We start from the raw sequence: 15,800 nt of genomic DNA on the forward strand, positions 1-15,800 counted from the left end.
CAGAGATGTTTAATTTCCAGAATGATGTACGCTTTTTGAATATGAATTGGTATAAAAATGTAGGTATCTACAACTTTTATGGAATGATTTGTAGACGTGGAATAAGAAACATATCTTAATAAACTAAAAGAATCAGCGAAGACGAACATTTTTATAGTTAAGGGTCACAATTTCATGCTTTCATTTCTATGTGTTTATTCTAACGCATTCAATTCTAATTATCAGTGGATTTTATTGTACATTTTTAGGTGCTTAAATAAACATAAAAACAATACCTTTATAAATTAATTATTTTATTTAATTCATAAATTACAAGATATACAATTAGTACTTAATTTTAATCACATACGTACTAAATTATTTAAAGAAATTAACAGCCAAAGCCACCATCAGCATGACAATAGAGACAGTCACAGAACCCGCAGAGCTCCTGACATTTCTCACTGCAGTAAGCAACTGGACAGCCGCGTTGTTACCCCATTCCAAGTTGGATATACTAGTAGACACGACATTCACAGCAGCAGAGAATGAAGAACCTAGTGCGATCTGGTTTCTGTATACCCAAGATTGGAACTGAAACAAATTAATTGAGAAACTGTAAAACTATTTTTTTTATTTTTTTTTTTTCAAACATTGAACAAAATACAGGCTTGTTCAGATACTTTCCAAAGTATAGCGTAGTATCCATACTATGCTATAAAATGTAACCATAGGTAAGATTTGATTTTTTGTTACAGTAACTTAGTTCGCTTATACAGTCATATACATTTGATTAAAAGATTTGATTAAAAGTTAGGATAGTAATTTTTAATGTTACCGATCATTAGATGAGAAATAAAAAACTTATGTATCAAGTGGCACGTCTCTACTGGTCAAGATTATGTAAGGACATGATGAACAAGGCTTGAACTAAAAAATTTCTCCCCTGGCAACAATTAAGAATTTTAATTTGTTAAAAGTAGATTCTAATCCTTATTCTTATTAACACCATGACTTGATGTCATTAATAACGCTAGCTTTCGCCCGCGACTCCTCTGTCCTCTACATCCATTCCAATTTTTTTCGAAATCCCTTCAGCTGTTTAGGCTACAAACTCTAATAAACATCCATCCATCTAAACTTTTTCATTAATAATTAGTATGATTTTAAATCTTATGCTCCTACCTGTGAGATATGTTGGAACTCCCTCATAAATCCTGGCAGCGCATTTATGCAGATATCGAGTCTCGCAGGACCACCATAACTGAAACAAATATTTATTTTAGAGCACAATAATTATTTATCGATTGTTTTTTAACCGCCTCAATGAAAATCATTCGATTATTGGGTAATAATCTTTCATACTCACGTGGTGCGGATATCATTGAAGTAGTTGTAAAGGAAGTTGAGCACAATCTGGAAGTTCTCGCGGTTGCCTTGTAGCGCGTACTGGAATGCATTAGTACGGTCGTGGATGCGTATCTTGTCGTTGTACATAGATTGCTGAAAATAGCTGTGAAAAAAAAACAAAATGTCAAGTAATGATTCACGATTTTTTTCTGATTTTTATGAACTCAAAGAAACTTTATTTAATCCTAATACTTATTTCACTATCTTCATTAATTATTTGCTATTTATTTACAAATTATCAGGAGAACGCAAAATTGTAACAAAAACTCTTAACCTCAACAAAGAATCGTATGGTTAAACCAGAAGTTTACTAATAATAAATAGAAAGGGAACTACTCTAGTTTGATCCTTACTGTTCCAGAGAAACCCTGTCCCTAGTGCAGGCGAGGGTACGCAGCATGACGACCATATCAGCCGTGTTTTCGCTCTCGTTGTATTTCCTGAAGAGGAAATCGTAGTCGCTGCTGTTGCCGTGACGCAGCCCGGTGCAGTATACGTAGCGACGTGCGTTTACTGGAACCCTGAAATAATTACAATTTGTTAATAGAAAAGCATGTTGATTATTCTAGAAAAGTAAATGTGCGCGCACACTTTTGACTGAACTATGACACAATTGCTTAGTCTCGCTTTGATATGAGCTAATAAGGAGCGCAATACTCGATTTTTAGTTGGGCAACTAAACAGTTGATTGGGCTGCCAAACCGACAATTGCACAATTGTTGTACGATAGTTTAATCAAAGGTGTGCGACCGCTCTATAGCTAAAAATATTCTTGCATACTATTAATATACGAGGACACTTACAGGTTGTTTTCATTTTGTCTGAATGCACGCCACTTAGCAAGACTGTCGGCAACGCAACCTTCGTGTCCCATGTTGCAGGCGTAGTTGAGAATTTGCATGCGGTTAAGGATCGTAGAAGTGGAGTCTGTAGTACGCTCTTCATAACCCAAATGACTGATAGCAGATTCCATGAGCTCCATTAAATAGGCCTGTAAATAAGAACTAAGTTATGAATTCTAACATGACTAGGAATTATGATTTTTTTTAAATAATAAAAGAAGCCAAACGAGCGGCGCAAACACCAAGGTGATCAACGACGTCCATGGACATCCGCAACACCAGAGGAACAACAGATGCATTGCCGGCCTTCGAAGAAATGGTGGGCTCACTTCTCGAAATTATTAGCATACTTACACTGAACTCTTCGAAAGCAACAGGCAGATGTTCCAGTCTAGCTCTCATCCAGTCAAGCTGTGAGAGGGCGCCTGCCCACACGTAGTAGTCAGTCTCATCCTTCAGGAACGACAGGACGTCGAAAGCACGGTTTACGTTGATAACGCCAGCACGGACGAAGTATAACACGTCATTCACAATCTAGACACAAAAAGAAAATTTAACATTTTCAACGCCAGTAAATATCTATGTACAAATTTACATAGACAATAAAAAACTTGCCTGTGCTCTGTTCAACTTGTGAATACTAGTTCTGTTTCTACGCAAATGAGAAGCGATCATTTCCCAATTATGGTCATCATAATTGACACGATAAAGACCTTGAAAAAATAAAGAGAATGTTAATATTTTATACAAATTTAATGCAATGAAATAAAATACTAGTCGATTAGTTACCAGATTGGGCTATGTTTAATATGACCCAGTGATGTCCGGGGTCTTTGCGGATGGTGGTGGACTCCGTGGTCATGACTAATCTGGGTCTCGTGTTCTCAAAGTTCATCTCAGCGCTATGTGTCCAAGAGATAGGTATTTGCCAGATGGTTAGATTCGGCGTGCCGCTCAGTTGGAAGCGTTGCTACAATAAAGAAATTTAAAATTACGTGTAAGGTCAAATCATCTCTCTTCTTTCTTAAATTATCGTTTCATTTGCTCTTTTTCCTGTGATAATGAAATTTAAGTGTTATAAACATTAGAAGCGTACCTGAGTCAGTGTAACTTCACCGCTAGTCATGTTAACGTAGACATTGACGACAGGGGAGCCTGGGTTCTGGACCCAACTTTCGAACACTCGGCCGATATCGATATTGGGGAAGTCTCTTGCGAATGTCGGGTCTTGAGACACTGCTGTTCTGAATGCAGCGTACATATCTTCGGGATAACCAATGCCATAAGCACTGCAAGTTTTAAATAAATGTTTAGACATGTTGCCCTTTAACAATAGTTTAAACATGGTTACGTTTGCGGAACTAAACCTAATACAATTTACTATTTTACAGATAGCAGTGAAAACAATTGACTACTTACTTATTTCTCAAGTAAATTCTAAGAGCGTTTCTGAAGGTGTTAAAACCAACGAAATGCTCGAGAGTCTTCAATACGGATGCACCTTTAGCGTAACTCGTAGTACTGAAGTGGGAGGATACGGACGGGTTGGTCACCACTCCGGTCCAGTTCATGGGAGTTGCGCCTGCGCCAGCGTCCCAATTTAATGCGCTGTGTACATAGTCTACGACGAATTGGTCGTCTAATTCTAGAGATGCATCCGCCTAAAACATTATGAATAGATAAAGAACATGAAAGAAATATATCTGCGTAAGTTACAATGCTATAAGTCAATCGTATACTTACATAGTGAGCGCCGAAGTATTCAAAGAAACTGGCGAAAGATTCATTGAGCCACAAGTTACTCCACCAGAAGCAAGTCACCAAGTTACCGTACCATTTGTGGGCGAGCTCGTGAGCCATGATTGTTGCAATGAAGATTTTGTTGTTCAAATTAGTGTGAAGAGGATCATACAATAAGTAGGCTTCCCTGGAACATGGTATTACAATTAGGAAATACTAATACATATCTTGGGAGATTTTCGTAAGCATACTGTCTTCTTACCTGTAGTTTACCATTCCCCAATTTTCCATAGCACCTGAAGGGAAGTCGGGCAAAGCAATGTGATCATTTTTCATTGGCTGACCTTGACCCATAGTATAATATCCAATGTCAAAGTATTCATCCAGTTTATCGGTAATTCTCAAGCCAATGTCAGCAGCATATGCGTGCTGGTTAATAGGGCCTTCTCTAGAAATGATCTGGAAAGGCTTGCTGAGAGTGCCAGTCAAGTTTGTCGCCACGAAGTCACTGACGTGGAATGCCACGAGGTATGCAGAGACTATTGGGGTCGGAAGGAATGTTTCGCGTACCCGATTAGCTGAAATTCTGTGAAATAGATTAAAAAATAGGTTAAGATTCACAAAATTAATTTAAAAAATAATAATATTTGAGAAAACTTGTTACGTACATTTGAGTTTCATTGATATCCATGTTAGAGAAGGATGGTCTGAGACTTCTATCTCTTGTGATAGATATAACGAATCTTGATTTGAATTGGGGCTCATCGAAACAGGGGAAAGCTTTTCTCGCGTGGAAAGGTTGGAACTGAGTAGTAGCGTATTCCCTAAAAGAGAAATTAATTTAGTTTATTTCCGAAAAACTTAAAAATATTGAAGTACATTTTTTCGTAATTTGAAAAAAGCACAGACTATCAAATCATTAACACTAATTATACCTTTTCTGGGTTCCATAGTAGTAGTAACCTTTGTAAAAACCACGGTCTATGGGATTTTCATTGATGCGACCCAAGTAACTGACGGTAATAGTATAGCGTCCAGGTGCGACAACTCTTTCAAAATTAATCTTTAAGATCTCGAAATAAGAATCAATTTCAAATGGACTGGTAGAGTTCAGTGGAACTGGTCGGCTGGTCGCGTCAATAACATTGACTCCTTGAATCGATACTACGTTTTGATGTAAGACAATTTGTGTGAGGTTTTGTCGCACCTAAAAATATTACAATATTTATCAAAAATGATAAAAATAATAGACTATGTTTAAGAAATCTTGAATTTTTGACATGAAAGCAACGGATCAAGAAGATATAAAGCGGGCGCACACCTTTGATTAAACTATCGGACAACTGTTGTGCGATTGTCGATTGTTTCGCAGCTAATTCAACTGTTTAGTCGCATAACTAAAAATCGAGTAAATGCGCACCTCCATATAAGCTCATATGAATCAAAGCGAGACGAAAAATTGTGCTATAGTTCATACAAAGATGCCCGCGCTCTTAAAAAGTTTCTATGTCCAATAGTAGACTAGTAAACTAACATCGATTTCTCTGAAATGTCATAAGATAAACTAGTAATATATTGTACTTGAACCATATTCAAATGTGTCATCGATACACTTAATTATTATCAAATGTACTGTTAATCATGATAAAAATGTTTCGCTTCATTGCTTTATCATTATAATGATATTCTATCTTAATCTATGTCATAAGGAATTAGTGCGGTCGGTACTGCAGTGCTTAGTGTTTATTGTGAAATTTCAAATCAATAATTTTGTGATATCATTTTTTGGATCGATACGACCGCTTGAAGATTACATCAATTTATGTTTTACGATACTAGTAATATTTATTACTATAAGGATATTTGTAAATGTTTCTTTCGATTACAAACAATGTATTTTAATTTAAATAATTTTTATCATCATCATCTTCCTAATCCTACTCTCATAAGGTCGGCGCAACAGGTTTTTGTCCTCCACATAACTCTATCATACGTCATCTCAACCATCACTCCCTTTTTGATCATGTCACCTTTCGCGCAATCCATCCTCTTTCTAGGTCTACCTCTACTGATGTACCACACTCAAAACTTTCTCCTTGTAACTCGCAGTTTTAAATATTTTTTATCAAGTTTTAAAATGGGTTCAAATGTTAAAAATTTTAATTATCCAACAACGCCATCTATTGCGTTATTAAGATAATGTTAAACAACTTTTTTTAAAACAACGCCATCTGTTGTTGTATTATGATATTATTTTAACCAACTTTTATAGAAACAAAAAATACTTACATCAACAACGAGTTGCACCAAACCATTAAATCTGGATTCAGACAAATAAACATCTAGATCTACAAAGATATCTGACGGTTGAACGATATCTAAAAGTCTGTATTTTGGTTCCGCAACATTTGTATTGTATTCTAGATATTCGAAATTCGATCTAAACTCCAAAGGATCTGCGCTTACAAATGCTACTAAAAATAAAACTAACGGCACCATCATTTTGAGATCTGAAAAAGATTTACACTTTAATATAGAGGTGATAGGGCGTACCCTTCATTATTCCGATTTACGATCGTACTAAATTAAACTCTTAAATTAATTTTCTATCATCCTCAAAACATCGTTATTTACTAAAACTATTGTCCAACATTTGAAGTATTAGAAAAGGAGGATCTTACTAATATTATAAATGCGAAAATTTAGATGAATGGATGTTTGTTAGAGTTTGTAGCCTAAACGGCTGAACGGATCTCGATGAAATTTGTCATAGACGTAGAGGATAGTCTGGAAGAACACGTAGGCTACTCAATTTTGTTTTTTTTTAAATCCACGCTGGCAAAAGAGATTTTTATAACCAATAGTTGGTCAATTATTGAATAGATTCTATCATGTTCAATAACTTACGACACAAAATAATATACTATCAGTAGAAGTTAACGTGGAAATTTATTTGTAGGACACTCAATATTATCACAATTTATCTATTCATTGTTAACGGTAGCTAAGCTGTTTTACCCTTAACGCGGACTCATTGATAAACATTTCAAGAATAAATAGAAAAGAGAAAGAAAATAATGATTATTAACTCTAAAAAGTACTTTAACATCAAAATAACAATAAGTATGTTTAATTTATTCTTTTGTCTAATATAAAAGTGGCCTTGTACATTTATTATTTGCATTAATTACTATATTAAAACTTACCCATGACGGCCACGGAGACGCAAGTGACCGACTAGAATGGCATAATTTTTATGTTGTATCTTACTAATTATCGAATTTTATCTATTTACCTATAGCCGTATTTGAGACTATAAACTTATCAAAAGCACGCGTATATCAAGGTATAGCGTAATCTCTTGATTAGTTTTATGATTAATTATTTTTATTAAATCGTGACAAAACAAAAGTATATCCGTCCGTAAGTTTGTGTAACATTTAAGAATGCTCGAAACATTTAGAAATATAAAATTCTGATGATACTCAAATTATTGTATCAACTGTTAATGTTTTTTAGTAAACTAAATAAATTCAATAACTTTTTAGATCGCCATTTTAAATTTGCCAGTACATTTATTTAAAATTACCAACAGATGGCGGTAGGTGTAACGAAAATGAGAAAGCTATTGTAATTAAATGTTTATTTTACAATAATCTGTGGTAGTTTTCCTTACTAATTTAATATTTTTTTGAAGATATAGCAATTTCTTTGTAATTAGAAGATTTTTTTTATTTAATAGAAGTGAAGCCATTTTTACGACACACTATTCTCAAGAGAAATCTCTTTCAACTCAATGGATATCTTAACTTATGTCATTAACTCAAGGATAACAATTTTAAGTTCAAATTACTTTCTTTAGTAATTAAAATAAATAAATGTATGTTACAACATCAAAGAAGCCGATGATAAAATAAAAATCCGGTATCGCCTTAAAAAAGTGAATCAGTGTTCAAATTAATCACCACGTTATGATTCATATATTTGAGTTTAATTTTCATAATATATTTTCAGTAAGTTTAACTAATAAAGATAATTAAAAGTGCTTTCTATTATGTCAAAAATGTACAAAATATATTCTTGTAGTTAAAATCTACTCTATATCATACTAATATTTATCCTTATATCTTACTAATAATATAAATGCGAAAGATTAGATGGATGGATGTTTGTTAGAGTTTGTAGCCTAAACGGCTGAATGGATTTCGATGAAATTTGACATGGATGTAGAGAATAATCTGGAAGAACACATAAGCTACTTACTTTTGATTTTATTTAATTCCACGCGGACGGACTCGCGGGCGAAAGCTAGTTTTTATCATAAATATCATATTCATTATATGAACGTACGGCCTCTCTTTTACGCAGAGTTCGGGAGAGTACCAACAACATCCTAAGAGGGCTTAGTGAGAAGCCCGACTGCCCGATGATGGGGCACTGGCGGCGCGTACATATGCGCGTAGCCGGCATCGTGTCCCCTAGATCGTTTTAATTTTAGTTTCTCCTTTTTCTTTATATGTGTGTGTGTAATGTAATATAATATGTAATTCTTCTGTCTATGTAATATAATATGTAGTGTTCCTGTAAATATCATATGTGTAATATTCTGTTACATGAATTAAATTAATTATTATTATTATATGAACTGCTTATGAATGTTATAATAAAACCAGACAAGTAATAATTTACAAATGTACAAATTTTATTGGACCCAATAATACACTATTATGCCATAATATTAACGACAACAGCAGCAAGTAGAGTCACAATACTGACAACCGCAGTACTAGCAGACCCAGTATCATTCTCCTCTTCTGGTGTCACCACAGGTGGCTCTTCAACTGGAGGAGGTACTACTTCCTCTTCCTCACCAGCGTCAATATCTTCAATAACATCTTCTTGGTAACCACTTTCGAAATAACGTTCCATCTCAGGAATACGCCGCGAAGACCATTGGAGGTTCGTTCTTGTAGCAGCGATGCCGTTTACACCGGTGTTATATGCAGCCCCTATAGCTTCACGGTTAGCATCAAGCCATGCTTGGAACTAGAAATAATAAATAATAATGCATTATCTATATCTATACTAATATTTGTATTTTTGTATGTATTGAAATAACTCAAGAACTACTGGGACAATTTTATATATTCTTTCACCATTAGAATGCACAGTTATCGCTGAGTAACGTTTTTAAATTTCCCGTGGAAGAAGTCGAGAGCAACAGCTTGTTAGGTATATTCTATTACATGATGTGTATTTCAGTACCTTTTCCAATTTCTTGGCAAATTATAATTTGAATTTAGATAGTCTTTTTCATCAACTTAGTTTTATTACCTGAGAGATATGCTGTTCATTGAGAAGTCGAGCCGCAATGTTGCTTACTGGTGTTGAAACGCTCCCCATTCTGAAAATACCACAAAATTTATTAAGCTATTCTCCTAAATTTATTTTCTGCCTTTTTAATTATCATAGATTCCGTATGTAAATTAACTTACGCTGCAATAGTTCTATTAACGTTGTTCCGCAACCACTCGAACATCCTCATTGTGTTAGCTTCGTTCCCGGAGACAGCAGAATTCATTGCTGTACTGTAATCTTGTTCACGTACTGCATCATCAAGGGTCACAATAGCATCTAAGTATTTGAATAAGCTCGCCTGACTGTTTGTACAACCGGCCGCTTCTAACATCACGACCTTTTCACTGGCAAGGTCCTCAGCTAAATAGCGGTTCCAGAAGTAATCGAAATCAGCATCGTTACCGTAACGGAGACCAGTACAGTATACCCAAGGTCGCATGTTTGCGGGAATGCTGAAATTGAATTTGAAATACCTTTTAAATAACCAATAAGGGCGAATAGTTGTGCAACTAAACAGTTGAATTGGCAGAGAAACAATCGACAATCGCACTACATGTGTGCAAAAGATAAGTCAAAGGTGCACCCGTTCTAAACGACTGAACCTATTTTGACGAATTAGATGTCATTCGATTAGAATTCTTCCCCTTAGTTTAATAGATGTACTGCCGCTGCGAAGTTTTGGTTGTTTTAACAAATTCTATAGTTCTATACTACAATACAGGCATTGCCTAGAGTGGGCATCACCAGATTAATCGTATATTAACCACAAATCGTAATTATCTTTTAGTTGGTATAACTGTTATTGTAATTGTTAATCTCTTGTTTTTCAATAAAATTATTTCTATTTCTATGTCTATTTCTAATACTAATGATTCTTTACTTACAATACACCTGCTCTCCAGTTTGCGAAGTTCCGTCTTGCTTCTGTCACGCACATATTGTGTTCATTGTTACACAGGAACGAGAGTGCGTACATACGAAGTAAGTTGTCCATGTACGTATCTGAGGGTAGCTCGAGGTAACCCAACCTTCTTGTTAGCGCAGCACTTAGTTGTATAATATTATCCTAAAACATCATAAAATACAGAATGCAAATAGACCTTTAACTGCCCACTCATACCATTTCCACTTTAAGTCTTTTAAAAAGAATCTGCAAAATTATGTCGAATTAACTGTGAGCTGATCGTCTAATTTTGCTATTGCATTAAAAAAAGCATTCATTGTTATAATTTTCAACCAGTGTCAATCTAAATTTGAATGAACTATTGACCAACTATTTAGTGTCACTTTGATTCCTATAAGCGCACATGGATTTGGGCACACTGCTCGGTTTTTAGTGTGCAACTAAATAGTTGAATTGGCTGCGAAACAATCGACAATCGCACAACAGTGCGATAGTTTAGTCAAAGATGTGCGCCCGCTTTAAATATACATAAAATCCTTCGTCCATCACACTCAAATGTTTTTCATTAGGTCACTTACCTGCAACCTTTGCAGTCTCGTGGTATCATGAGCAAGACGTCTAAGAACAAAATTGAATCCATTAATAGCAGCTATCCAAGGGCCGTACGAGCTCTCGAATTCAAGGAAGGACAAGATGTTGAACACTCTATCATAGCTCTTAGTGCCTGCTCTACCAAACGCAAACAGATCATCCACGATCTGAAAAATAATTATAATGTCTTCGTTAATTACAAATGTCCTTATTTTACCAATAGATTATCATACTAATATTATTAATGTGAAAGTTTAGATGGATGGATGGATGTTTGTAGCCTAAACGGCTGAACGTATCTCGATGAAATTTGGCATAGACGTAGAGAATAGTCTGATCAGTTTTATTTTTTTAATCCCACGCGAACGGAATCGCGGGCGAATGCTAGTTAAATTATAAATTCCTGGTCTTCGCCTCTCTTATAATTTCGAATATTTTCCAAACCTCTGGTAGTAAGCTGCTATCGTAAGCATAGTATTCGCTGTAGTATTCAGTAATAAAACTACAAGTAGAGTGCATCATTTAACGACATAAAATTACATCAGAACGTACCTGAGCTCGATTCAGTTCATGAATAACAGTTCTATCAGAACTTCTTAAATGTCTTGTGAGGAGAGCCCAGTTGGTATCATCGTAGTCAATTCTGTAGAAACCTGCAAATCAAATATGAAAGTTTGATTTATTGTAGTACAAATGTAATAGTAGAATTTTGATAGAGAGATATTAGGACCTTAGCAAAAACATGTTGTCCCTGTCTATCTATCCTTATTTTCATCAATCAAAAACAAATGTCATCAAAACAGTTAACATTTTAGATAACCTTTAAATGCACCGAATACACGTGTAGATATCGATAATTTATGATATTTATCTTCAAACATTGACGTACATAATCGCAATTGAAAATTGTTTTGAAGACCACTTAACAATGTTTAAGCCGTACACGTTTTTTAAAACGATTATTGCCTGACTTTTTCATACACGCTATCAAATCTTTGAAGTAATGCTGGTACCAGATTCTTGCTTGTTGAAAAGCACCCATTCCAGTCCAGTGCTGCCTCTGTCAATCACAGTGGTGGATGCTGATATGATCAATGACGGCTTCAGATTCTCGAAGTCGGGTAACGCAGCTCTAGTCCAAGTAATGGGGATGTGCCAAAGACTTGGGTGTTCTGACACTCCGGTGTTACGTTCCCAACGAGTCTAGAATACAAATAAATTGATTTATAAATAGATAATTAGCATAATGATAAAAAAATCATGAGAAACCTGCACGAATTTGCTAATATGTATGAAGTCAACCCGCACGCTGGCAGAGGAATTATCTCAGGAAAGCCCTTCAGTGGTGTTAGATATAAGCTGACAAATCTTAATCACCAGCTCATTATATGTCCCCAATGAGGGGTGCGGAGCCTACCCCAAAGGATGACCTTTCTTTATAGGATCTGACAAATCAACGTAGATTAAATTGCTGTCATGAAAAAGAAAATAAAACAAATGATCTAACCTGGGTTACAGTCATTTGTCCTGTTCTCTGATTAACAATGACTGTTAGCAGTGGATGACCGGCCTTCTCTGACCAGGATCTGAAGTAAGTGTCAATGGTAATGTCGCCGTATGCCGACAACGCATTGTCTTCTGCTGCAGCAGCGTCCAGGTTTTCAAACAAATGATGGGGTTCAGCGACATCGAATTTCCTGTTAAAGTTAATGTTTTTTTTTACAAACATTGATGCGTAGTAAAAATTAACAAATTAAGACGTTCATTAAATGAAACCAGCTATCATTTAAATTTGACGATTCAAATATTAATTAAAAAGTTAATGCTCGTAAGTGCTTCTGCTTAACATAACTATTCACCAATTCAATCATCACCTCCTATATAAAAATCAATCTATGATTAATTGTATTTACCATAAAGCTACATAGATTGGAATACCTGGCATTCAAATAATAACGTAGACCCTTAACAAAGGTGTTGTCTCCAAGCAGATGCTGCGTCATTCTGATGATCGAGGCTCCGCGGGCGTATGTAATGGAAGAGAAGTGAGCGCTAACACGAGACGGGCTGTTCACATCAGGATCGGTAAGAGCGTGTGCCGTATCAATAGAGTCTGATATCATAACTGTCTGCAGTTGCTCCACGATAAAACGAATATCGTATCCCAGCTCTGGTGCGACCTGAATTCAATTTATGACAATCTTAGAAGCAGACAGAAAACATCACAAATAAGTAAGAAGAAATTAAGAAAAAATCATACCGATTGTGTAAGGTAATACTGGTAAAATCTGGCGAAACCTTCGTTAAGCCAAAGATTGTCCCACCAGGCACAGGTGACGAGATTACCGAACCACATATGAACAACCTCATGAGAAACAATATTTGCCACTCGCTGCCTATAGAAGTTATTTGAGTTCAGAGGATCAAACAGTATTAACGCTTCCCTGAAAATACAATATAAAGTAAGACAAACAGAAAAAAACTTTAATTGGAATACTTTGCAGGTGACAAAGAACTGTTTCTTAACATACCTGTACGTCAATAGACCCCAATTCTCCATAGCACCAGCTGAGAAATCAGGTATGGCAGCTTGCTTCATGTTTATATTTTCAGCCATTGTGAAGTACGGAATCTGGGTGTAACGCTCCATAGCATCCAAAAGTAGTTCTCCGATTTCAAGAGACCAATCTCCGGTCGTGCCAGCATTGTCGCGAGCGTAGATATCGAATGGTCGAACAGTATCGTTGTTAGATGCGACCACAACATAGTGAGATACGATGAAAGCAAGTAAATAGGTAGAAGTCAGTGGTGTAGTCCAAAACGTTTCTGCTATTCTTCCGTTTAGTGGCCTAAAAAAAAATCAAAGTTATTTAAAAAATGCAGATAAAACAAATAATCCACGTGTGTTTTAACTTTAAAATAATCAAAAGAACTTTTTGAGAACATCTAACTAACTAATTGTACTATATTTACAACGGTACATGCAAAAAAAAAATTTTTAGATATGTGTAGTTAGATAATATATTGCAAGGTATTGTTAAATTAAATTAGATAGATAAGAAGTATAATTAAATGTCAACTACGCATTTAAAGAAGGACAATACACTTATGTTTATAATTGTAGACATATATCTACGACAGAAACTGACCTAAACTACTTCAAAGATAAAGATGTAACTTACTGTCCCGTTCTTCTAATGGGCATGTTAGAAATAGTTGGGCTGAAATTAGTCTCCCTCACTATAGTTATGTCAAAGGTGGCTTTGAAGCTTGGCTCGTCGTAGCACGGGAACGCCTGGCGAGCGTGGCCTGGTTGGAACTGAGTTGTACCCATCCATCTAAAAATGAGATTCGTTAATGTGGTCGACTTTGTTTTCTTACGTTTAACATATTTGACGAATAACAACGTATACAAAATCTTATCAACGAAATATCTTACCTTCTTCCATAACTATCGTGGTAAAAGCTTCTGTAGAATCCTCTCATATTGGTCTGCAGGTTGCCATTAAATGTTAATTGCACTACGTACTCCTGACCAAGCTGCAGAGGCGTGTTTGTACGAATCCTAAGGAAGCTGAAGGGCATCTCGCAAGTAGGTGTTTGTCCTGGTGTTGCGATCTCTACATTATTGTGCAGAACACTTAAGGAATTGATGGTTATATCATTACAATGCATAACGATTTCATTGACATTGGCCACAGTTGGGCTGATATAGATAGTGACTTCTCCATCAAAAGTAAACGGTCGTGTATTAATTGGAACGATGTCGAAGTAAGGAGTTAAGGAGACTTCGTAGTGACGGGGGCGTGTCGTCGTAGGAAGTCGGTATGCTGGATCTCTCAAAACCCTATAGAACTCGTCCCATTCTTCTTCAGGCACAGGAATCGGACTTAAACTAAGGGTGCCCTGGACTAGGACAGTGCCCACAAGTAGCAATAACCAGCGACCCTGTACAAATTTACAAACGTCTTTATTCTCAATCTCCTATACATTTTGAAAACAAACGATGGATTTATTTAAATTTAGAACACAACGTGACTTACCATGATCGTGCTGGTTCACAATGACAAAAAATTAGCTAGAATTATTCCCTTGTATCGTTTTATCTTAATCTATTTCATTCCTAATCTGTTTATCTTATCCAAATTGGTCATTACATATTATAAAAGTTGAAAAGAATTATAATATTTTGTCCGTAGCTCAACTTATATTAGCAAATTACACAATTATCTCAAATTTTATATTCGATAATTGAAGCACGTTTTCCTTATCCTTGATAGAGTACTTAAAATGTGGTAACAATACTTGATTTTAACTTCTAATGCCGATTACAATCAAGTCAAAATGATGTTTAGAAAATTTAATTACGATTGTCTATACGCTCATTACAAGACTATAACTGTAAACTTCTAGTCGCCCTTATTCTATTACCTCTTAATTGTTCACTTTTATCTTTAATAATGATATTGATAGAAATATTTACTTATCAGTACACTGATAATCCTACGTCGCCTTCATAGAATCCTTATTTTGCGTCAAAATATGTCCAATAACATTTATAAAAGAAAACAGGATTCACCAAAGGTTTTAAAAATCTATCTACCGACTAGGGCAGTCAGCATAGGCCAGCAGACATCTTAACCCTGGATTCGATATTTTTTTCATTCTTCTTTATGTGATTACAGTCAATTTTAGTTTTTTTTCTTGATATTTTAGTAACTAGATTTTATACCCTTTTTACCAACCCTCAAAATAGTCAATTATGTTCTATTTCATACATAATGAGACATTGCTCGGAAACCTGTTTCAGAAAGACACCTTAATCTGTTAACATTTTGGATTAAATCTTCTTCCTTTTTAACATTTCTAGCTTCTTTTAACAGGTTATTTGTTTTGAGCCAGTGACCAGAAAATGATTTAATTATTGTATTAACTTAAACACTTGATAGGAAGAACAAATGAGAAATAAAAGAACA

At 35.3% G+C, this 15,800-nt stretch overlaps 2 protein-coding genes across 2 annotated transcripts; both read right to left on the reverse strand.

Annotated features, from left to right (window-relative positions):
* Window positions 1-316: 316 nt before the first annotated feature.
* Window positions 317-7,285, reverse strand: LOC106106051 (membrane alanyl aminopeptidase-like). The gene is made up of 16 exons (XM_013286578.1): window positions 7,178-7,285; window positions 6,261-6,481; window positions 4,907-5,178; window positions 4,640-4,795; window positions 4,234-4,557; window positions 3,975-4,158; window positions 3,651-3,892; window positions 3,328-3,520; window positions 3,021-3,201; window positions 2,847-2,944; window positions 2,586-2,765; window positions 2,193-2,380; window positions 1,743-1,910; window positions 1,349-1,492; window positions 1,165-1,243; window positions 317-573 (listed from the first exon to the last, which is right to left on the reverse strand). The coding sequence occupies exons 1-16, from the start codon at window positions 7,179-7,181 to the stop codon at window positions 358-360; spliced, it is 2,850 nt and encodes a 949-aa protein (XP_013142032.1). The 5' UTR covers window positions 7,182-7,285; the 3' UTR covers window positions 317-357.
* A 1,367-nt stretch (window positions 7,286-8,652) lies between these two features.
* LOC106106054 (membrane alanyl aminopeptidase-like) lies at window positions 8,653-14,977 on the reverse strand. Its single transcript, XM_013286581.1, has 14 exons — window positions 14,868-14,977; window positions 14,264-14,772; window positions 14,007-14,162; window positions 13,356-13,673; window positions 13,085-13,268; window positions 12,763-13,004; window positions 12,332-12,521; window positions 11,838-12,027; window positions 11,377-11,477; window positions 10,812-10,991; window positions 10,214-10,395; window positions 9,467-9,781; window positions 9,306-9,375; window positions 8,653-9,017 (listed from the first exon to the last, which is right to left on the reverse strand). Exons 1-14 carry the CDS (start codon window positions 14,868-14,870, stop codon window positions 8,697-8,699), a joined length of 2,961 nt encoding a protein of 986 aa, XP_013142035.1. The 5' UTR covers window positions 14,871-14,977; the 3' UTR covers window positions 8,653-8,696.
* Window positions 14,978-15,800: the final 823 nt, after the last annotated feature.

Source organism: Papilio polytes, unplaced genomic scaffold (genome assembly GCF_000836215.1).
Source record: "Papilio polytes unplaced genomic scaffold, Ppol_1.0 DF822511.1, whole genome shotgun sequence".
Taxonomy (NCBI): domain Eukaryota; kingdom Metazoa; phylum Arthropoda; class Insecta; order Lepidoptera; family Papilionidae; genus Papilio; species Papilio polytes.

Coding starts and splice junctions, on each gene's coding strand:
- LOC106106051 (XM_013286578.1), bottom strand. Junction 5,179..6,260: donor TGGTGCAACTCGTTGTTGAT/GTAAGTATTTTT, acceptor TAATATTTTTAG/GTGCGACAAAACCTCACACA. Junction 1,493..1,742: donor GACAGGGTTTCTCTGGAACA/GTAAGGATCAAA, acceptor TTTTTTTCACAG/CTATTTTCAGCAATCTATGT.
- LOC106106054 (XM_013286581.1), bottom strand. Junction 14,163..14,263: donor CACGATAGTTATGGAAGAAG/GTAAGATATTTC, acceptor TCTCATTTTTAG/ATGGATGGGTACAACTCAGT. Junction 9,782..10,213: donor AACTGGAGAGCAGGTGTATT/GTAAGTAAAGAA, acceptor ATTCAATTTCAG/CATTCCCGCAAACATGCGAC.